Source organism: Cynocephalus volans, chromosome 11 (assembly GCF_027409185.1).
Source record: "Cynocephalus volans isolate mCynVol1 chromosome 11, mCynVol1.pri, whole genome shotgun sequence".
NCBI lineage: Eukaryota > Metazoa > Chordata > Mammalia > Dermoptera > Cynocephalidae > Cynocephalus > Cynocephalus volans.
The window spans coordinates 110,471,431-110,493,969 of record NC_084470.1 but is presented as its reverse complement, the minus strand read 5'-3'; the positions used below and the strand labels follow the sequence as shown (position 1 = coordinate 110,493,969).

At 35.3% G+C, this 22,539-nt stretch overlaps 1 protein-coding gene across 1 annotated transcript in view; it reads right to left on the bottom strand.

Moving 5' to 3' along the window:
* USH2A (usherin) overlaps positions 1 to 22,539 on the bottom strand; it is a 763,885-nt gene that overhangs the window by 234,485 nt on the left and 506,861 nt on the right. Inside the window, exons 41-43 of the mRNA XM_063114845.1 lie at positions 14,059 to 14,393; positions 13,043 to 13,165; positions 2,603 to 2,766 (exon numbers count right to left, since the gene is read on the bottom strand). Coding sequence (XP_062970915.1) covers positions 2,603 to 2,766; positions 13,043 to 13,165; positions 14,059 to 14,393 — 622 coding nt within the window. The remainder of the gene's footprint in view (positions 1 to 2,602; positions 2,767 to 13,042; positions 13,166 to 14,058; positions 14,394 to 22,539) is intronic.

Below are 22,539 nucleotides of genomic sequence, written 5' to 3'. Positions count from 1 at the left end.
GTGAAGATGTTTTTGTATCTTTTCTTATAAAACTGTGATTTTTAAAAATCATCAATATAATTTATCTCCAGTGTATTTTATATAGGCAACAATATTTTGTTTTATTATATAAAGCAGGGACACAAACCTCATATCTCTATTCAGACTAGGAAGATAGGGACTGGCTCAGATGCAAGAGGGCATGCCCAGTCCAAAGGGGCAACCACTACTCAGTTCCGGTCACTACTCCATTTTTTCTAGAAATGTGGGAATAGTTTCACCGAATTATTTGATTTTTCAGTTGAATTCCCAAAGCATCATTTTTATGTGAAATCTTCTGATTCTTAAACATTGGCAAAATACCACAGGCAAAACATTCATGGAGAATTAAGGAAAGAAATATGGCCTGTGTGCTCCCAGTTCTCAATATCTGACCAAAAAAGTGATTTGAAGAAATGTAGGGATGCTCTTATCTCACATCACATCACACACATGTTTGAAACTGGCCCTTATACAATTCTCAATAACTCACGTCTGTCAATCTGTGATTGGGTAAAGTTTACCAGAAACATTTTGCTACCAAAATGATGTGTACATGTCGGGGGTCATAGTAAAGAAAGAATATGTTCTTAAAAATACATTTTACAGTTTTTTGAAAACTTGCTTATTTTTAATAAGTAAGTATTCATAAATTTATTCATAAGATTTCCAACTGTAATGTATTTGCAGTCTATAGTTTTGTGCTTTCTAACGTATTAGACCATGTGCCAATTCTCTTCTACTCATCAGGAAAGCAATTTAAAATTAAAATTGAAAAAAAAAATAGGTGACCCTTTTGCAGAGGAGTGACTAGTTAATTTACTTAAGATAGCAGGTTGCACAAAGGAAGGTAATAATGCAACAAGCTTTCTCAGAGCTGACCCTCTTCTGAGAGTTAACCTTTGTGCTCACAAATAGTTATCTGAAAAATTTCTAAGGTATGAATGGAAATAACAGAAGATTGCATTACCTACATCCCGAAGGTCAGAGGTTCAGATTACCAAGGTAATGAAACTTCAGTGAGCTGCTTCAGATCTATTAGGTTTGTCAGTTTTTATAAGCACACTTACTTCAGGCATGCAATTAGAACATAAAGGTCCTATACTGGTGAAAATTCAGAGGCTGGATCTTAACAGAAGTATTCAAATGTCAGAGGAGAGGGGAAAGCCTACCTCTATGAGCAGGCTTTTAAGATGAATCAGTGGGTGAGGCGAAGCACACAGGAAGAGGGAGATGAGTGGAAATATATTACACATAAAAATACATCTTCAGATAAAAACCTGGTATTTTTCCCCAAGGTATTTCAGAGGGTAATCATAAGCATCAATTAACATATTCTTTCATTAAATGCTTTAAGAGATCCCAATACAGGTGCCATTAGAAACCTACAACCTTAAAATCCCTAGAGTGATAGTTTTTGTAAAAATGAATTATTTGGTGGCAATGCAGATCAACACAACACGTGCTGATTTTAATTTACAATTAATGTCACCTAACACTGGTTTTCATTCACAATTGATATCACATAACATTGGAGCAAATTCACTCAGGTGTCTTAAATGAAGCATTTCTGTTTTTAGGCTGGAACAAAACTCAAGGCTGCATCAAAATCACATGGCTACTACTGTCTAGCCAGTAGGTTATAGACTTTATATCTTTTTATATCATAATAGATGATTACCCTAATGGGCAGAGTTTTCTTTCATAAAACAAAATATTTTAATTGGGCCTTTCCCAATCAGCTATTTCTCAATATGGTATTTGGTAATGTTCTAACAAGTTTTGAATAAACTATGTGCCAGATCTTAAGTTACACCTGTAAGAACGATTACAATCCATATTTCCACGGTAGAATCAGGACTTTTTTTTTTTTCCTATTGTCGTAATGTATCACCACAAATTAGTAGATCAGATGTTAAATGCTACTTTACTGACCAAATAGCTCTGAAATTTCAGTGATCGTGGTTTCTAAAGTTGCAGGAACAGATGTGATCCATCTTTGAGCTCTTGCATAGCCTGTAAGAATGTGTTCTGAGCAGGGCCAGGGTCACACCCTGCATTATGGAAGTGAGTCCAGTAGTGACGTCGAGGCTTCATTTTACTGCATCGAGCTGGAATTCTGTTCTCAGCCAGCACTGAAGATGAGTTACTGGGAAAAATTTGTCACATTATTGAAACCCAATTAAATGGCTCTTCCTAATGAGTGACGAGTTCAGGATACAGGCAGAGCTCTCTGTAGGAAGGCATACAATATTATTGTATTGAATTCATACATGGAGATTTCTATCACAACTGGCTGGCAGGACAGAAACTACAAGGGTACTTCAAAAAAATCTGTGGAAAAATTGAATTAAAAGATAATGTGAATCTTTCCATAAACTTTTTGAAGATCCTTTTCATATTCACCCTCCAAAGGGAATGTGAGAAAGGGAGCAAGCCCAAGAAGGTGTCAAAGGAGAGAGAATTTGCATCTCAAGAACATCAGGGCCCTTTGCTTTTTAGTTTTTATTTTTCAACATGTTCATTTTAAATTCATTTGGGGACTAATACAGAAGGAGAATAAAGGTATGAGAAGCCTACTTACCTGGTTTATCCCATCTCACGTCGATGGCGGTGTGGTTAAGGACACTCGTGGTGAGACTGGCTCCTCTCTCTGGAAGACCAGCCAGTGTGGTCACTGTCGCTGCCTGGCTGGGCGTAAAACCCACACTGTTGTGTACGAAGAGCTTATACTCGTAGGTTGTAAACCTAAAGGGTTGTTTTGTAAAAAAGCATATAAATTTATATTTTCCAGAAAACAAAATACATGATTTCCTTTTTCCTCACAGAATACTGGATTTCCTCCCTGACCCCCCCAAAATGCTGTTTCCTCCCCACCCCCAAAGTACATTATTTTCCTTTTGCTTCTTACAGAAAATATATTATTTTTATAATTCTCCAGCCTTAACCAAAGTGTCAGGAAAATATTTGATGAGAAATGCTAAGCAAATAGCCCTATTTAAAGCAAATGTGGTCTACCGTGTTCCTCTTCTTGTTGATTTCAGAACTGCTGAGGGTTACAGCTCAATTCAAGATGCAATTACAAACCTGGCAAGCTGCCCGCTTTCTATCCGAATTCAATCCAGAGAGTTTTATGCTCTTCTTTTGGAAAACTTATCCATTTTCAAATATCAGAATCCCTCATCACCATTTCTTCCTATACTATGCTTCTTTCCCTTAATCTCACTGCAGACAGCTAAACCTCTAAATTCAATTGTAACTGTGACCAAAGTGTACAACTCCTCCTGCTGGGAGCCCTGCTGCAGTGAGCTGGATCTCGCCGTAGCACGAACACATTTACTTGAGTCAGGACAGTGGAAACTGAATATTACTTTGCAGAAGGGGAAAACCGGGCATGGTGATGTGATATGAGGGACATTCCAAGTCATATATTACACCGATGACTTGGAATTCTTTATCTCTTTTGGTTCTTTCAGGGAGAAGACTGCCAGGCTTTCTTTGGTTTAAAACTGCCTGGGTAGGAGCATGCTATATACATAGACACAGTCAGGCTTTGACTGGACAATAGCTGGGAATGAGACACTTGCTTAAACATTGTTCAGCACAGGGCCATCCCCGGAGGCACCCAGGACTCACGGCCAACAGTGAGACAACAGGGGCCTTAGATCATCATCACGTAACTTGGGTTTATGTGATGATCAAGGGTACTTCACCTCCTAGGCAGGGTCCACAGTATTTGTCTCAATATGTCACACCATCTGCTGGTCATGATGCAAAAAGGAGGACTGCAGAACAGTGCTAAATAATTTGGTCAAAGTCAGGCCAGGACTCTCGGTGCATTTGCTACCATCCAGGTAGATGTCCACTTGCCTCACTCTGCTCCTCAGTCTCAGCTCAAACATGTTTATGCAAGGCTGTGTCTCAACCACTCTGAAAGGTGTCACTTTGCTACTGTAGCTACAGTAAAGACTTAGTAACTGCTTGAGGCTGTTTATTCTTCTGTGTAAGTGCTATCATTACTTTATATAGCTTATATTCTCCATCTCTCTGCGTTACCATCTCCTCTCAGGTGTTTATTGTCTCTCTTTTTCTGCTTAGTACGCTGTATTGAGTTAAATTGTGTCCCCCCGAAAGATATTTTCAAGGCTTAACCCCTGGTACTTGTGAATGTAACCTTATCTGGAAATAGGGTCTTTGCAGATGTAATCAAATTAAGATGAGGTCCTATTGGATTAGGGAGGGCCCTAAATCCAATGACTGGTGTCTTTATAAAAAAAAAAAATTTTTGATAGAGACATAGACATGCACACAGACATGATGGCCATGTAAAGACGGGACAGAAATCAGAGTTGTTTCCACAATCCGAAGAACACCTGGAGCCACAGGAAGTTGGAAGGATCAAGGAAAGATTCTTCCCTGCAACCTTGGGAGGGAGACTGGCCCTGACCACAACTTGATTTGAGATTTCTAACCTCCAGACCTGTGAGAGAGTAAATCGCTGTGTTTAAGCCACCTAGTTTGTGGTACTTTGTTATGGCAGCTCTAGGAAGCCAATACATGCGCTTTTTAGCAAGTCCTAAGCAGTCTGCATGACCAAGACAACTAAAAGATAATAATAATAGTTACTTAACGTGTGTCAGATATTTTCTACATGTATTAACCCATTCATTCCTCACAATACCCTATAAGGTATTATTATAATACCTTTTGAAAAAGGAAAGTGACTTGTCTAGGTCATTGAGCTAGTGGGTAGGGGAGTTGAGATTCAGTAGAGACAGTCTAATTCCAGAACTTGCTGTTTTAACTCTGATGCTGTACTGCCAACATAATAGTGATAATAATAGTAATAATAACAATCATAATGAAAATCTCGTCTGTCCATACTTGGATGATGTCATATCTCTGGGGCTTGATCTTTGACTTATATTTCTAGCAGAGGTGATAGATTTTTGCTTACGCATCCAAACAGTCCAGCCACATTTCCTTTGCAACCACTAGTATGAATATGAAAGATGGTGAGTCAGGGTTAAGAGGCAGCAAGTCTGTGACAATGGAATGAAATGAAGCTAATGGCTCACATGGGAATTGAACCAGCGACCCCATTGGCTTCATTAGCTGTCTCCCTGGGTAAAATACTTATAATTATATTTTACTTCATAAAATGGCTTAAAAGAAATTTAGCTGGTGTCTGGATGCCTAATCTCTTCTCCCACAATATTTTAAATTTTCTTCCGCATGTCTATACAATTAATAATCTTTATGGCTTTAAAGTGATACCATGTTTGTGGTTCTTTTCTATAAGAGGAATTAACAGTATCAGGTGACACTAAAATCATTAATTGTAAATGAGTTTGGTAGGGCCTAGTTCTTACCATGCTTTAAGGGATTTCATCATAATTTAAGTATGATGAAATATATAATTTATGTCTGCATAGAATAAAATTAGGCTGCATAAATACGTGCAATTGGGATGCCTGCTTTCAAGGTGGCACTGTACTAAAATTTTAAAGTAAGAGATGGCTTTAGAGTTTATCTGCTTTAAATGATAAAATATCTGCTACATTTTACAGATTTAAAAAAAACTGAGAATTTGAGAAATTAAGTGGGTTTGCCTAAGTTTGCACAGCTAGCTCACGGGGCTAGCTGGTCCTCTAGTTTCCTCCGTTCCAATATTAAATTCCACTATTTATTATTTTATTTAATCAAGGAATCAGTAAGCATTTCACTAAACGCCACACATTTGTCTTTTGCATTTTCTTTAACTTTCATTGTTAAGTTAAATTTCAATGAGCATAAAATCTTGGATTCTCTCAAATGAAATACTAAAATAGACTGTTTTCATTGCATTGGAAACCTAACCTTTATTTAGTAAGGATATATACCTATGACTTGTCTAGGTATATATCCACTTAACCACTTCATATGAAAGAAGAGTGTTTAGATGGTTCAGACTTTTTTTCTCTCACCCTATATAATTGTTTTTTAAATGGTCTTAGGTGTTGACTGTTGATATCCAACAGGACCTTCTATTTAATTAATAGTAAAAAAAAATTCTTGAAAGAAAAATGCTAGATCAATTGACATCACATACTCATGGCAAAACTTACGTATGTCAATTAATTTCTTCCCTAAATACTAATTGTGTGCCCTAGGCATGTCCCCAGGCATGTACTATTTCAAACCCTATAGGAAACAGACTTTGAAATCTGCAAAGTAAATAAATGAATATTTATAATGAGTCCATAATGTAACCAGTAAAACCAATTGTTTATAGGCCTATTTAGGAATATCAGGTTTACTGTATTTATTCTCTAATTATTCATTTGTTTGAGACCATCTGCCAGTCCTTTTCCCCACCCCACCTCCAGAGGGTAAATGGTAAACTTTGTTGTGTTATAGACACAACTATGGTATTCTTCCCTGTAAAAGATAATATATATTAAATCTTACTTATGGAACAGTACTCATTTCAAGGTTTGGTTGTTATTACACAAATGAAGTAGAAAACCAGATTCTGTTTAGTTGATGCAGTTTTTAATTTGATCATTTACTGAACAGAGAATTTTATAAACAAATGAATGGATGTTTTACTAAAACAGTCTCATAAATTTCAGGTCACATAATTTTGTAGGTTAGTGACATAAAAATCTACCTGTCCAATATAGAAATGATCCCTACTGGAACTTAGCAAAGGGCTTCTTTTAAAAGCATATTGCAAACAAATTACGCTGCTGTTTCATGTTTGATACACCGTCATTCATTCATTTGTTCATTCATTCAAAAAATATTTATTGAATACTAACAATGTGCCAGATGTGAAACATAATGTACTTAATACTTGTCTTCCTAGAGCCATAGTGTATATAAGTTTTTACAGAAATGTTTTTAAATAAAAATATATAAAATATGTATTCATTTGTTCCTTTAACTTTAAACATATATCAGGCGAAGCATCTAATTTAATCTCACCAAACCAGGGAGGTCTTCACACAGGAGGTAGCATTTGGGCTAGGTTTTGATGATAAGTGGTATTTTGCCCAGTAAAGACATTTGTCTAGTGAAAAACATTATTCCAGTGCAAAACGTGTGAAGGTGTATATCTTGAAAGGGTCTGGTATGTTGGGGAACCAATAAAATTCTTCAGTGCAGGTGCAGAATGCCTCAGCTTATTTTCATCAGAATTAAAAATGTATCAACTTTATTGATGTCCTAACAGAATTCATGCGTCAATATCGTCACCAATATAAATCATGCTTCTAAAAATGTAGGCTATTTAGTTGCTTCTTCCACTAATTCTTCCTCATATCTGCCACAACCCAAAGTATGCTTGAGTACAACATCTTACAAGTGAAGACTGAAGAAATCTTTCATAGCATACTGTTTCAGATACCTTTAAATCACTTGTGGGTATAAAGAAATGAGCAAACAAATAAAATGCAGTACTGCCTCCATTGCTTAAACGTGCACCTGTTCATATTTTCCATTGATGGTAGGTACATTTTCTGTAAACCTCATATTTGTTGCTTCTAAAAATGTTGCTGAAGATTTCTGCTTCTGAAATTGAAGAGTAACATTTATCATACTTACAGGTTTTTATAACATGAAACTTTTTAGATTGTGTATGAAAGTTGCATCTGTTATGTCCCTGTAGCTATCTACACACCACCAGAATGTCATGCCTGAAATAAATTTTTTTTTGACCGGTAAGGGGATCGCAACCCTTAGCATGGTGTCATCTGCACCACGCTCAGCCAGTGAATGCACCGGCCACCCCTAGATAGGATCGGAACCTGCGGCCATGGTACTACCAGCACCGCACTCTCCCAAGTGAGCCACGAGGCCGGCCCATACCTGAAATAATTTTGCTGTAATTTCTATCTTTGTTCTGCTGTGTCATCAACATTAGAAAGAAACACGGACAAAGCTGATTGTTTTTTGAAGAAAACACTAGGGGGAAAATACCTCCTATGACAAAATACATCCTTCCAGAGTTAGAGGCTCATTTTTCAGGAGGTAACATTTAATATAATGACACTTAGAAAAGGATAGCATGAGATAAATTTAGAGCAATGGATAAAAAATCCCAATGGAGAAAAGCACCTGACTCTGCCAATTTAATTTAAATGTGAAATAGATACACTTTCATTCATTTTTAATTAAGTACATTGCTATAAGATGGCACACCAGCGTTGACAGAGGTTGGTTCATTTCTGAACCCAACTTTTATACATATTTTGATTCTAAGGAGGAAACTAACAGAATCTACCTCATCTTGGTAGTCATGAGACAAGGGCTCCCTTCCACGCACCTCACCCTCCATGTGTACAATATATAGGAACATGTGTCACAGAACTGACCCTGTCTTTCCATATTAGCAAAACAGAAAATGTCATCTGTGCACATTTAATCTCACTACAAAGGAGGGGAATGAAAATTATATTCTTTTGAAAATTATCCCCCAGAGAAACTACATCTTCCTTTAGGACTTGAAACATTTTCATTTTAGTAGGTTTAAACATATATATTAGAATCTATGCCAGTAAGAGTTAAATGTTGATTTTTGTGATATATTTAGCTTAACTATTTAAATCTTAAAACAAACAAGTCTAACTTTTCTTTGAAAATAAGATGAAAATGTATAAATTTTGAATGCTTTCACTTAAAGATAACAAAATTAGCACATTCTTGAGAAATCATATGGAGGTCTCTATCCAAACTCTTACTGCAAAAGAAATACTCTGAAGAATTTATAAGTAACTGAAAGGAATAGACGTTAGAACATATCTCCCTTCATAAGCTTACTGACAGCTAAGTTATAATCTGTAAGTCAATATTTTCCCTAAAATAGAAAAAAAAAACCCGTATTATTTCTTGCACCTTGTTCTTCCTTCTTTGAAGCCAGAACAAAAATGAGCACACAGTGCACTGTGTTCTCAGCAGTTTTGTCTGATCACTTAGGAGCCGAGGCAGTGTCAGGTGCTGAAAACTGCAAGTCTAGATTGATGCTTAAAATGAAGGAGGTCGCCGCCCTCTTGTTAAACCTGCCGGACTCACATAGGCAGCTTCAGACGGTAACAGCACGTTCACCAGATTTTCCAAGTGATGAAAATGTCAAGAAACCTAAAGTTATAGTTCCCCCAACAACCATAACTTGGCCACTTTGCACAGAATTATTAAGGAAGAAATGTTAGAAACTGACAAGGAGTATAAACCTACAGCTACACTGAGTCCTTGTCTACACAGGCAGAGCAAAATTCAATAATGAGGCAACTAGCTGTGTAACTCAGACAAAAATGACCCTTTACCCAAGATAATCATAAGAACACAAAGTATTTTTGTCTGAATTAAGTTATCTGGATAATTGGCTCAATACTCTGCTTTGTACGTGTAAATAGAAAGGAAAAAAATTATTAGAATGATCTGAATTTCAAAATATAATGACATTTTAGGTTAAATCGGTATGTTTTTCTATATATTAGAAAAATAAATCTAACCCAAATGCACCACTTGAGCAAGGAAATTGACTTCACCTTACATATATTCTCAGAAATGCATTCCTAAAGGGGTGAATCTGAAGTTAATTTTATTTTTTATATCAAAAGAAGTGCTATTAAAAAGAGAGAGAGAAATGCCATTTAAAAGCTGATTCTAAATGTAGCTATGGTGCTATCAAGTGGAGACAGGAAGAAACACTACAATGTTCCCTTTATTTATGTAGATGTAAGTTAAGAAGGAAATAGGGAATGGTAAAGTTTGGGGAGAATAGGAAATTACATATTCCTCCTAAAGGCATTAGAATTCAATTAAACCACCCAGAAAACATAGCCAGATACACAAATAAATCAGCAAGATAAATACAGGCCAAGGGAAAGGGCCATTAGAACTATAATACAGGTACGTAGCAATCAGAGACAAGAACTCAGCTTCGTCCCCTCTGCAATTTGAGAGACTCTCGACTTCCAGCAGGGAAGCAGGCCTTGGCTGCGGTCAAGGTGGGAAATGGCAGCATTTGACCAAGCAAGATCACATCATGTCAACAGAAAAACACAGCACCCACCAGTGGACTAATTTCCAGTTTTCTCGCAGACATGTGAAACACCCCCCCTCGGGCTAAAGGGATACCTAGCTTTCGGGGACTTACAAAGGGTAGAGGGCTAGAAAAAAACATTCTCACAATATGAAGACTAGTGCTATTTATTTTGAAAGTTCAGAAGAAATGCATATTATTACTTTTTAAAACCACAAAGTGTTTATAAGAGATGTAGCAGTTCTTTAAATTAAATAAAATCTTTGCTAGTCCTAGCAGAATAAAAAAAAAAAATTCTCTTGACATTCAGCATTATGAGACTAGTCAAAATACCCCCCTCAGCACAAGTTCATCATATGAACATTTCGTTTTTAGAAGCAGCTGTCATGGGTATGTTGATTTCCAACTCATGTTTCAATTTAATTTGTGAAGATGAAACTTTCCTTAAATTTTAGATTTGGACCTCTCATTAAAAATCTTTAGAGAAATCACTAAAAATTTAAAACTGAGTTTCTGGCCTTGGTCCTACATCTTGTAATAAATTTTTTTGTCTATGAAAAAACAAAACTAATTTTATGAAATTTATTCTTTGCTTCTGCCCAACATCTCATGGCTAAAACTCAGATTTAATAGTGTTAAATAGTCAGGTTCTATTTATCTTGGAAATTGTTCTATTTAAGTCACTTAGAGTTTACAGATTGTAGAAAGCCATTTTTCTAAATGGATTTCCCTAGGCAGAATTGATGACTCTGTAGTTAACTGTGATGATAGCAATTAATATGCACATCACACTCCCTGTGTGTGCTGGGGGTAGGGATTGAGGGGAGGGCTCCTCCACTAGACTGTGAGCTCTTTGAGGTCAAGAGCCATGCTGTGTTCATCTTTTGCTCCTTATCACAGTGCCTCAGCACATGGTAAGCAAAAATAAATTGCTGAATAAGTGAGTTTCTTCAACTGAAGTGATAATCATATATAGGGTTTACAAATTAAGTGATGAATCGAAAATAATTGAAAATAGTATAATGACCATGACAATTCAGGTCGAACAGTTAATATCTGCCAATAATTGACCATTTTTGACCTACAAAAGTGGCTATTTCATATGGTTCATTCTGTTGCTTGGTTAGATTTGGTAAAATGAAATATCTGCTCTGACCAGGTCAGCTAAATTGTAGTGCCATGGGAAGCTTGGGGTAAGTCAGCAGTCATGTCCACACATCCTGGAAAACACTATCATAAGACCATTTTAACTTAAAAGCTAGACATGCTGGTACCAGAGAAGTAATAAAACAACCTAAAATGCTTCTTATAACCTTTACCCTAGATTTCTGCATGTAGTATGTAAACTAGTAACAATCCAAAATCTCCACATATGTACTAGCCGATAGAAAAACTGATATAATGATTAAGGGGAAGTCCTCTCTCTCCTTTGATTCTCCCCTTCCATGTGATTCCAAAATGCTGAGTTCTGATGGCCCCCTTCAGAGCACATTGCTCAGGGTGACTTAACTTACGCATTTTCCAGCTGCAGTCATCATATTGGCTCAATAAACTCCAGTCTTATATGTTCAGCCTCAGTTTCTTTTAGGTCAAGAGATTTATAGGTCTCCTTTCTCCAAAAAATTTTACAATAACTTATAATGTTTTCCCAAGATAGTCTTTTAAGATGGACAGGGGAATTTTCCTTAATTTTTCCTCTTCCCCATAGAGAATAACATCACAGTTTAATATTTTTAAGGCACAGAGAAATTAAATAACTAACCCTTGATTGATTCAACATATTATTTTATTTTACAATTGTTCAGGTGCCACTATGTGCCAGGTACTATACTAGAGGATAGAGAAGTCATGAAGATAAAACCCCTGCCTTATTACACGTATGACAATATAACAGTATCCAGACACACAGCTAGGCCAGGACATGACAATGATAATAGTAATGTTAGGGGACGTGCTATGGAAATACAAAGGGGAGCTGATTCAGACTAGCTAGAGAGTGGGCAGGGAAGCCTTCCTGGAGGAAGAAACTTCTAAGCCAAGACATGAAGGATGATCTAGCCAGGCAATGGGAAAAAGCAGCAATGGGGAAAACTGAGTGAGCAAGCATTGCATGTTGGAGGTATTGAATGTCATGCTAATGTGGCTGGGACACAGAGGCCTTAGTAAGGAAGGGGAGGAGACATGGCTAGAGTTATAAAGGGGGTCCAGAGCATAGCTACTCAGTGGAGGGTATAGAAAAATAACAAACCTGACAGAAAAGTTATCGAAAAATATGACTGAGAAATTTTCATAAAATAATGTTCATGTTTTTTGAAATTCAATATTACATTGCTTGGACTTATAAAGATTCAAAAGTCATTTAATCCCATCCAATCACCTCATTTTATAGTCGACAAAAGTGAAGCTTAGAGAAATTAAGTGATTTGCTTAAGGTCACCGAGCTAGTTCTCTGGCACAGGACGAAACTGAACCCAGATCCCCTAACTCGCCCATGTACTACTCTTTTCTGACATGACCTATTTGTCCATTTCTTAATTTCCTTGAACTCTAGATTCAATTCCTTCAAGTCCCACTCCAGTTTACTAAATATGATTTTTGTGGACTGCATCACTGACTTATAACCAATTTTTTCCCAGAAACGGCAAGCATTTTACAACTGCCCAGTAATTTCTCTAGTTTTTTATACGTTCTTCTATTTCCAAAGTCATCTATTCAGTTCCATGTCTGGATAGAGCTGTGACAAAGGCAATAGGTTAAGGCTCAGATATCTACAAGTTTGGCTTCAAAAGGCTTATTTGAAACATGCAGTTAAAGTGGCAAACATTAAACATGCTGACTGTTACAGTTCGATGATTAATGCCACAGATAATAACCAAACATGTTTTATTGCATAAGTGATAACATGCTCAGACAATGAAGATACTAAGATACTGTGAACTATTCAACATGCCCCAAACTAAATGCCAGCATTTGTTTTTATAGTTTTTGTAATCTCACCTGCTAAGACCCTTATCTTCATAAAACCACTCAGTTCCTGAATAAATATTGTGCCACAGATTTAAATCTTCTGGGGGATTTGATGCAAGTGGTTGCTGGATTTTACGTCTCAGAAGCTCATATCTAAAGCAAAAGACAAGCAGGAACATCAGGATTATCTCAACTAATGTTATTACCAAAATTCAGGTTGTTTTGTGGTATGTGTGTGTGATACATGCATGAGAACATAAAGAGTAACATCGTAGGTTACAATTATAAAATTTTCTTCAGGTAAACATTTTTTTTTCTGGCTCAAGTTTCATATATTCAATTATTTTAAAATAATTAGCTACATTCACAAATTCCTCTTATCAACAAGAATGATAACATTTTAAATTTCTTCTGTGTCAGATTTACCAGTCATCATTGCCAGTTTCACGCAAAGTAGAAATACAAAAAGCATTTCGAGTTAGTGATTTCCTAAGGCTTCTACCGTCATACTTTGTAAACAATGATACTACTATTAACTCCATATTCTTGGCCAGATGTCAAGCTGAGGTGGTCATAAAGCCATTTTAGAACCACACCTCTTTTCTTTCTTCTATATATTCCTGACCATATACTTTACAAGTTTCTAGAAAATGATAATGTGCCAAAGAACCATTGTGTTAGCTTCAGTACTTTGAGGCACACTTATGCATCATACAGTACACGGATCAGGTTTGCCTAACATATAATAAAAATATACTTTGAAAATCAAGAGGTTTATATAGAGAATACTTAAGGAATAGTGATGGCTGTTTCAAAGGTTTTTAGTTCTTCACAATATTATGATGATATTTCTGTCCTGATGAACTCTTATGGTTACGTATAAGTTAAGATATACAAGTACAGTATGATATTGTATGAAATTATGAGTGGGGGGCATATTCAATAAGGAATTAGTTCTATGTTCCTATGTGAGTAAAAGCCTCCTTCTCTACTTCTTGGAGAGATAAGACCACAGCAAAATCCAAAGCACAGTCACTTTCTCTTACCTTAAATTAGGTCCATTGGGTTTAGATGGTGGCTGCCAAGAAATACCAACATACGATTCACTCAGTGGAATCACAGACAATGGGCCAACATCCTGAGGACGGGTGGGCTGGGTGGTGACATGGGTAGGTAAACTCTCTGTGCACCCTCCTAGGTACCCGTTACCCCCTGAACAAGCAACGATGGTGACAGAATAATTAGTGAAAGGAATCAGATGAGTAATTATTTGACTTAACATCGAGAAATTAACGTTGGTTATTGTGACGTGAGGGTCAGGCATGCGAATCTCATAGCTAAGGATGTCTCCATTTGGGAGGAGTGGGGGTTTCCAAGTGACCTGAAATAAAAGATAAACTTAGGATCAGTGTGGCAATACAGGAACAGAGTGACTGAAGTTCACAAGGCCTAGCATTTTGCTGTGTTTATTTTTCAGTTATTTCCTAAATGCCTTCTTTCTACTTAGCCCTTTGCACTAGACAGGAATATAGGATTTGGGATCAATCAGCAGTACACCAAGAACTAAATGAAATTCTGTTTCCTGGGTTTGCCTTTTAGTATTGATACTTTCTAGGACTGTCAGACTAATATACATTTTAGTGATTCATCTCCACTGTAGGTGTTCTGAAGGACACAGAGCAAACACATGGAGAAAATTCACACATCCACAGGCATCCATAGGGCAGCGGCAGGATTTGATAGTTATCTTGTTTATAACTCAATTAAATGAAACATTGGAACTCCTTAATTTGCACTGTTAGTGTGCACACTAAATAAGTCACTTTTCTTTGGAAGATGGAGAAAGAGAAATCACTATTTGCATTTTCTGAGGATGCACAATTGAGTTCCTGAATTTTACTTGTATATAATTTAGCAGGTAAAGCAATAATAACACATTCAATTCTCAAGAATAAGAGATGTATAGAAAGCTTTTGAAACGGCCAGCAAAAGATATTCTTGTTCAGCTAACGCATGGACTTGAGCATAAGAAAAAAGAACATTTTGTAATGGAGTATCATAATGTCTAAATTTTCTTTTCTGGCTAAATTTTGTAAGAACATGGTAGTAAGACACTCATGTTCATGTGGGGAGAAAAAGACACTAGAAATATGTGAATAGGCCTTTAAAAAATCACTTTTTTATATGCTATCCTGTTTCTTCTCTTTTATGGTTGCCCTGCAGTGCCCTTTATATAAACATATAACTTAGGGTAGAGATTTTATCTCCCAAACAGACTGTAAGCTTTTTCATAGCAGGCCCTAAATTGTATATTCATTTAGTGCCATGCACACAGAGGTAAATCTCAGTAAGTAATTATGATCATGGCTCATTAGATTATATTTTTTCCTTAGCATACAGTTATTTTGAAACTTTAAAAGATAGATTTCCACAAGGTGATATATTGATACCTACATTTGTAACTTTATACAATGTCAAAGTCAGAAAGGAATACTAGAAAAATTAAAAAAGAGGACTGAGATTTTCAATCTGAAATCAAAGAGAAACAACCTGAGATTTTCATAAGAGTATTCTTACTAATAATTGGTAAAAAAAAACCTGACTCCTACCATATGTTAGCTGGGCAGTTGCTTGATGATTACTGAGATAATTTATAATTAGCAATGGGTCAACATCTATTCAAATTTTACTATGTGGCCTGAAATTATTGTTAATCTTAAAAACTTCTTGGAGAGTTCCAAGAAAAGATATGTTCCTACAAGCAGAGAGGATTTGTCTAGGTACAGGGAAAATAAAAGAAACTTAAAGTGAGCGAAGTCTGCAGAGCAGACATAGGGTTCTACTTGTTTTGGAGGTGAAGTACAATCTGTGGACTTGAAAAATGAGTCAAGGTCAAACTCAGGGGGTTTCCTAATACTTGTAACATAAATGAAAAAAGGAAAAGCTATCACAGCTAAATTCAACCTGACTGATCTGAGGAATACGACTTCCTTGCCTCTCAAACCAGAATATTCTGAGAGTTCAGGTCAGTGCTGGTAACACTTGAAAGAATTAAAACTTAGGAGAAGTTTGTGTTAGTAATTGAACTAACAGTGAATTGATTTGGAATTAGGTATTGAGGCTGAAAAAGCATTCATAACATAAAATTTGAATAAGATAGCTAGCAGAAGAGAGATTAAGAGATTTGGTGTAATGACTGGAGACAGTCATTTTGAAGATCTAAAAAAATCCCCATTTTCTCTACTATAAATGTTTACATCCAGAAATTACCTATTTTTTTTTCATTTTTAAAAAAGTTACAGACTTAGAAAAATATGTCTTTTTGACAGTAGTGAGTTAGAAGAAATGAATCTACTCTATGGAAAGTTTTTAGAAGGACTCTATAAAACAAACTTTTACAACAACTGGGAGAAGGACACTATCACTATAGTCAGTAGGCTAACAGAAATGGTATCTCATTTGATCACCCTCCTGAAAATATCTTGGAGCTATTATTAAAAATAAATGTGCTCAAGATTTTTAAGGAGCCAGTTAGCTAAATACTGGATTTTATTCTTTCCTGTGCTGAAGACCACACTTACTATATAGTGCGACCGTAATGCATGAGATTAAAACTTCCAGTTGGTTTAATTTCTTATGAACTTTTATGTATCCATTGTACATAGGATTATAAAATCTTGTTGCATCCCTGAAAACTCTGACCAAAGAGCACATTCTTGGCCTGAATAAGCAAGAGATGTGTTCTCTAAAACAATAATTTTACATCAAAACCTTCTAAATAGAATTCTATTTTCCCACTGGAAATAAGGTGAGGACCTGCCTATATGGTTTTCTTTTATTTGAGTGGTTCTTAATTATTTAGATTTCCGTGTTTCTGTTCAGTTATTATAAGGTTTCAGAAAATAGGATAAGTAGGTAGCTGGTTAAGTCACTGGTTTAAGGAGCCACTGACTTTAACCAACTCTTTCAGACCCCTAAAAAGTGGCTCTAAAAAAGTCATGGCAAGTTCAAAGTTCCCCTTTTTAAGCAGAAACTTAGACATGCAGGTGAGTCAACTGGCTTCAGGCTTGAAAAGAGCAATGCGCAAAGACGTTGTAACCAACTTACTTCCTTTTTTAAATCCATCAAACTATATTTAAGAACTTTATGAATTAGTGTATTTATGAAGATTGACATAATGGATTGCGAATGGGCTAAGAAGAAATGTTCTTGATACTTGATCCAAGCTATACCATTAAAGCTGTGTGACTCTGAGCAAAACACTTAACATCTCTCCTTGGTATCTTCATGTCTAATGTGAACAGACGATCCTTGCCCTCATGTCTAGACATAGATTGTATAGTTTTAAGATGACTTAATAGATGACACAAATATACCATAGGGAAAGACTGTGTGGCAATATTTGACTCTATGTAGCAATTGCTCTTAGGAACTGACTCCCTGGCAAAACTCCTCATAACAGAAAAAGGGTGCAATAAATATTTGTTGAAATATAATTAAAGTTCCCCTTCAAAATGTCTCCCTTTCCTTTAAAAATTGTTAATATTAATTTTTCATTTCAATGTCATATTTGCATTTTGTAATCAGACAGAGAAGGAGTACAAAGATGTATAAAGGAAAAATGAATTACAGCCTTCACCTCCCCTCATCGCTCTCTCTTTTCCACCCTCATAATGTAAGAAGGTACTAGCTTGGAGTGTATTTTCCTATACATTTTGTATGCTCATTCAATTAAAGCAAATATATTCACACATATGTAAGCTTGCTCTCTCACTTTCTCTTTGTTTTTAAAAAATTTTTACAGAAACAGAAGTGTATTCTATACCCATTACACTGCCACTTGCTTTTCAGACTTCACAGTAGACTGCAGACACACCCTAGCATTTTTTGTACTGCATTATATTCCTTTCATGACTGACAACAAATCAGTTACAGTTAATATCCTACTGATATTATTTTACCACTAAAAACAATAGGTGAAAATGTATGCAATACATATCATTGCATTTATTTTGTATTGGATAGATTACCAAGGATTGTTATGCCCAAAGGTAAATATATATGTAATTTTAACTATTATTGACAAATTACTTTCCAAAAAAGTTGAAGTAATTTATTTTATCCCTAATAATGAAAGAAAGTGTTCATGATCTGTGTCCCCACAAACTTTTGAAATTACTAATTTTATTTTATTTTTTGTTTTTTAAATTTTTTTCCTGGAACATGCTAAGCACGCTCTTCCTTTGCACTTGCTCTCTCTGCTTGGAACAGGATTTCCCCAGGTAATACACATAGCTCATCCCTCACTTTGCTTCTCTGCTCAAATATCACTTTATCAAAAAAGACTTTACTGACCACCCCATAAAATAGCACCCCTGCCCCACCATCACTCTCTCTCTGCAATATTCTCATCCTTTATTCTAGCACCTATCACCACCTGATACATACTTTTTTGTTTTTAGGGACTCATAATAGGAACTCTATTCTATTCACTGCTATAAACCCAGTACCTAGTACAGTGCTTAGTACACAGGAGGACCTTAATACATAAATCTTGAATGAATGAACAGACACTTAGCTATGTTCCAGGTTCTGCTAAATTCTTTACACACATTTTCTTATTGAATTCTCATGACAAAAATAAGAGTCGTGTTGTTAACTACTTTTTTGTCAGCATTACTTATTTCTTTAATTAATTTGCATTCCCCTGAATTTTTGTGAGGTATAAATCATCTTGAATATTACTATTTGTATATGTTCTTATTTAATTTTTTTAATTAAATTATCTTTTTATTCTAAATTATCAGAAGTTCTTTGTATATTATGGGGAAATAATCTATTTGTCTGTAATGTGTGTTATATATGCATTTTTCCAATCTATCTATAGGATTTTAACATTTTGTGGGGGGTCTTATGCTTTGCATTAAAAAATTAAAATATTTTCTAGCTACACATAGCTTTCTTTTTTTTAAAAGCTATTAAGTTCCTTTTATTCTTTTACAAAGGGCTTCACCACCTTTACAACTTTATATTACATAAAATTCTCCTTTATTTTCTTCTAAGCTTTCTATTTTTTTAATTTTAAAATTTGATTTTATTGGAATTTAGTTTTGATATGACATGATAGGGGGATCTATTTTTTCCCCCTATAGATGGATAGCCTGATAGACCAGTATCACTTTTAAAGGAAATCATTCTTTCCTAATGAAATAAAATAAAATAAAATGTCACTTCTACAATAAGTCGAGTTCCCACATACACTTGTAACTATATCTAAAATCTCCAGTCTGTTCTAATGAACATTTGTCTATTTTTCTGCCATTACCATATTGTAATTCAGTGGCTTTAGAATAAGTTTCTGTAGTAAAGAAAGTATCATCTCAATATTTTTTTCTTTCATAACTTTCTAGAATATTTTCAACCATTTAGTCTTCTGTTTATACTTTAAAACCATTTTATCTAGTTTGAAATAAAGCAAAACATAAACATTATTGGCATTCTGACTTGAATGATGTTAGGTTTATATGTTAACTTTGGAAGGACTGACTTGTTATGGAATTAAGGCCTTCCATCCAGGAAGACAGCAGATTCTCTATCTGTTGCAGTGTAAGGAGGCAGAGAAGAGCGTGGGTTCTAGAAACATACCACCTGGGTGCGAATCCCAGTTCTTACTCCATATACTCATATGATCTTAGGCAGGTTACTTAATCTCTCAATTCTTAGTTTTCCTGTCTGTGAAATGAGGTAATAATAGCATCTATTTGACACGGTTGTAGTAAGGATTAAATGAGAGCAATTCCATAGCATCTATTTGACATGGTTGTAGTAAGGATTAAATGAGAGCAATTCCTGAAATGTGATATGAACTTAATAAATATTATCATTATTTTATTTCCTGCTGTAAGATATTTATAATGTTTTTTATTTATGACTTGATTTAAGCAGACATCAAAAATTGGCCCATCTTTAAAAATCGGTGAGAATGATGATCAAGATTCAACTTCTTTTACTTTGGTTTTTTAACAAACCTGTAAGTGAGTGGCACTGAGTGTACATAGCAGATTAAAGCTACACATGAACATGGTTCAGGTGACATTATTGTCCCTTGTGGTGCACATGCCTCAGCTGGAGGTTTCGGTTGTCTGAGCTGAGTGAACACCCTACCACGTAAGAGGAGCTGAGGGCTGCAGGCTTGCTCTCTTTTATTCTGCTTTATCTGTGTGGAGGTGGGTAGGGGCATCAGGGTTTACAGGCCTGTGATATCACCATTAAAGAAGGGATTTTTTGTTTTGTTATTTTTTGCTGCATCACAGTTATACAGCTTAGCTATTTCTACATTTTATTTCTAATTAGTCCTTAATTGTAGCCAGAGCTTCGGTGCAGCAGTGCGTACATTGACTTTATCCTATTTAAATACTTCCTTGTAATCTGATTTTACTTTGAATTTTTGTTAGAAATGGCTGCTGAATTTTACAAGTCCTTTTTTTGCACCTATTGATAAAAAAATATACAGGCTTTTTCCTTCAATTGGTTAACGTAAGAAGTATAGATTTCCTGATGTTGAACCATCTTACATATTAGAATCAAATCAAATTTGTCCCGGTATATCATTCTTTTGCTATAGTCCATAATTGAATTTTCTAATATTTTATTTAGAATTTTGCATCTATATTCTTATATAAAATTAACCTATATATTTATTGAACTATCTTTTTCAGTCTTGGTAGACCATTTTTTCCAACTTTATAAAATGAGAAGAATTTTCTTAGGTAACTAAATATCAAAGTACATGGCTTTCACTTTTCCAGACAACACAAGCTCTTTGACATTATTTACATACATATTTTCCTTTTAATCAGATAAGATTTTAATAACACGATTTTGATCTGCATTGCTGTGCTCTTTACTTTTCCTTTCCTAAGGCTCACATCTATGCCTAGTCACGGCACCCCTTTTTACACTTACTAATACGTTTCTAGTTGGCCTGAGTCACATGTGTACTTTCTCCTGCTTTCCCTGTTAGACTGTAGTTCGTACAGGTGGCATTGCTCAGTGAGAAGAACACATGGCACAAAAGGAGAACAACTAGAATGAAATAACAGCTCCACTCCTTTTATCATCGCCCACCCCATCAGCTGGTATTTTCCATTCTTCTTACCTGATTTCCGCCCCCCCAAGACGTTGTCATTTCCAAGCATATTTGTTTGCATTTTGTCTAAAATGTCTGCTCCATGAAGCTAGGGACTTTATTTTGATCTCTACTATAACCCCAGTGCCTAAAAGAAGCATTTATAAAGACGTATTGATGTTCAATGAATGTTAGCAAAACTGAAATTGTTGTTGTTGTTGTTAGTATTATTGACAATTTCCCTTCTCCTAATACTTAGAACAACTCTAAGTGGTAAATGCCGAATAAACTTCTTAACCAATGCATTAATGACTATCCTGTTATTCCTTGTATTTTATCTATTTGCAATTTTTACTTTTAAATCTTATATTTTACAAAGAGAAGTTACTGTAGTGCTGTCACATGCCTCCGTTTGCAGATAAACTATATCATTACAACATATACTTTGGTAAAGTCTTAAGATCTTTTTGGACATAATGTGAATCAATAATACTAAAACACAAATACATTATTTTAATATTATTTAAATACATATCAAATTCTAGATTCAGTTGAATATTACTGCTGATTCTCTTCATTGATGACTTTTTATTTCCTAGTTATAAAATGAGAATTAATAGGAGTTGTGAATATTTAAAAAGTTATTACTAGTGTACAATGTCATTATATTTCAGGCATCTTCTTAGAGATTTTAGATTCCTGAACTGAGGTCATCACAGCCTGGGGGCCTTGGTTGAGTGTCTGTGAGATTCAGCTACCTAGCCAAGCTAACCTAAACTTCTTCAGAAAGTAGACAAGCCATGTACATGGCTCCATTCTTGGATGATATGACAAAATCAAAAGAGGGGGGAAAATTTTTAAAAGTCAGGCAACTTGTTCTAAATACTTTTGATCATAATTTATATATGCTGAATCAAGTAGAATTGAGCATTGAGCTATTATCCTTCCAAAAATATTTGTTTCTTTCTAGATCTGCCGCAATCAGCACTGCCTAGTTATAAAATTTGTTAGAAAGAATCCAGAACAATGTCCATGGTGTAGCTTTGCCTTTGTGAAGTGACTGTGTTTATGTCACATCATATTGATTGGTACTGCTACCAAACTTTTGCAAGATTCCCCCAGGATTGAAAGAAAAGTCATTTCTGGAATGATTAATAACTCTAGGTTTGTTTGGGTTTTATGTTTTGTTTTGTTTTGCTTTGTTTTTTTGCTTGTTTTTACTTTGAATGAAGAGCAATTCTTAAGATTGTCCAATTGATGTAATAGACATTGTATATCACGTACTTAAAATTAATTTTCTTTAGTGTTTAATCAACATAATTCTATACATTTTTGATATTTTAATCAAAAACATACATTGCTCTGACCAGCTTCATATTAAAACTAATAAACACTTTTA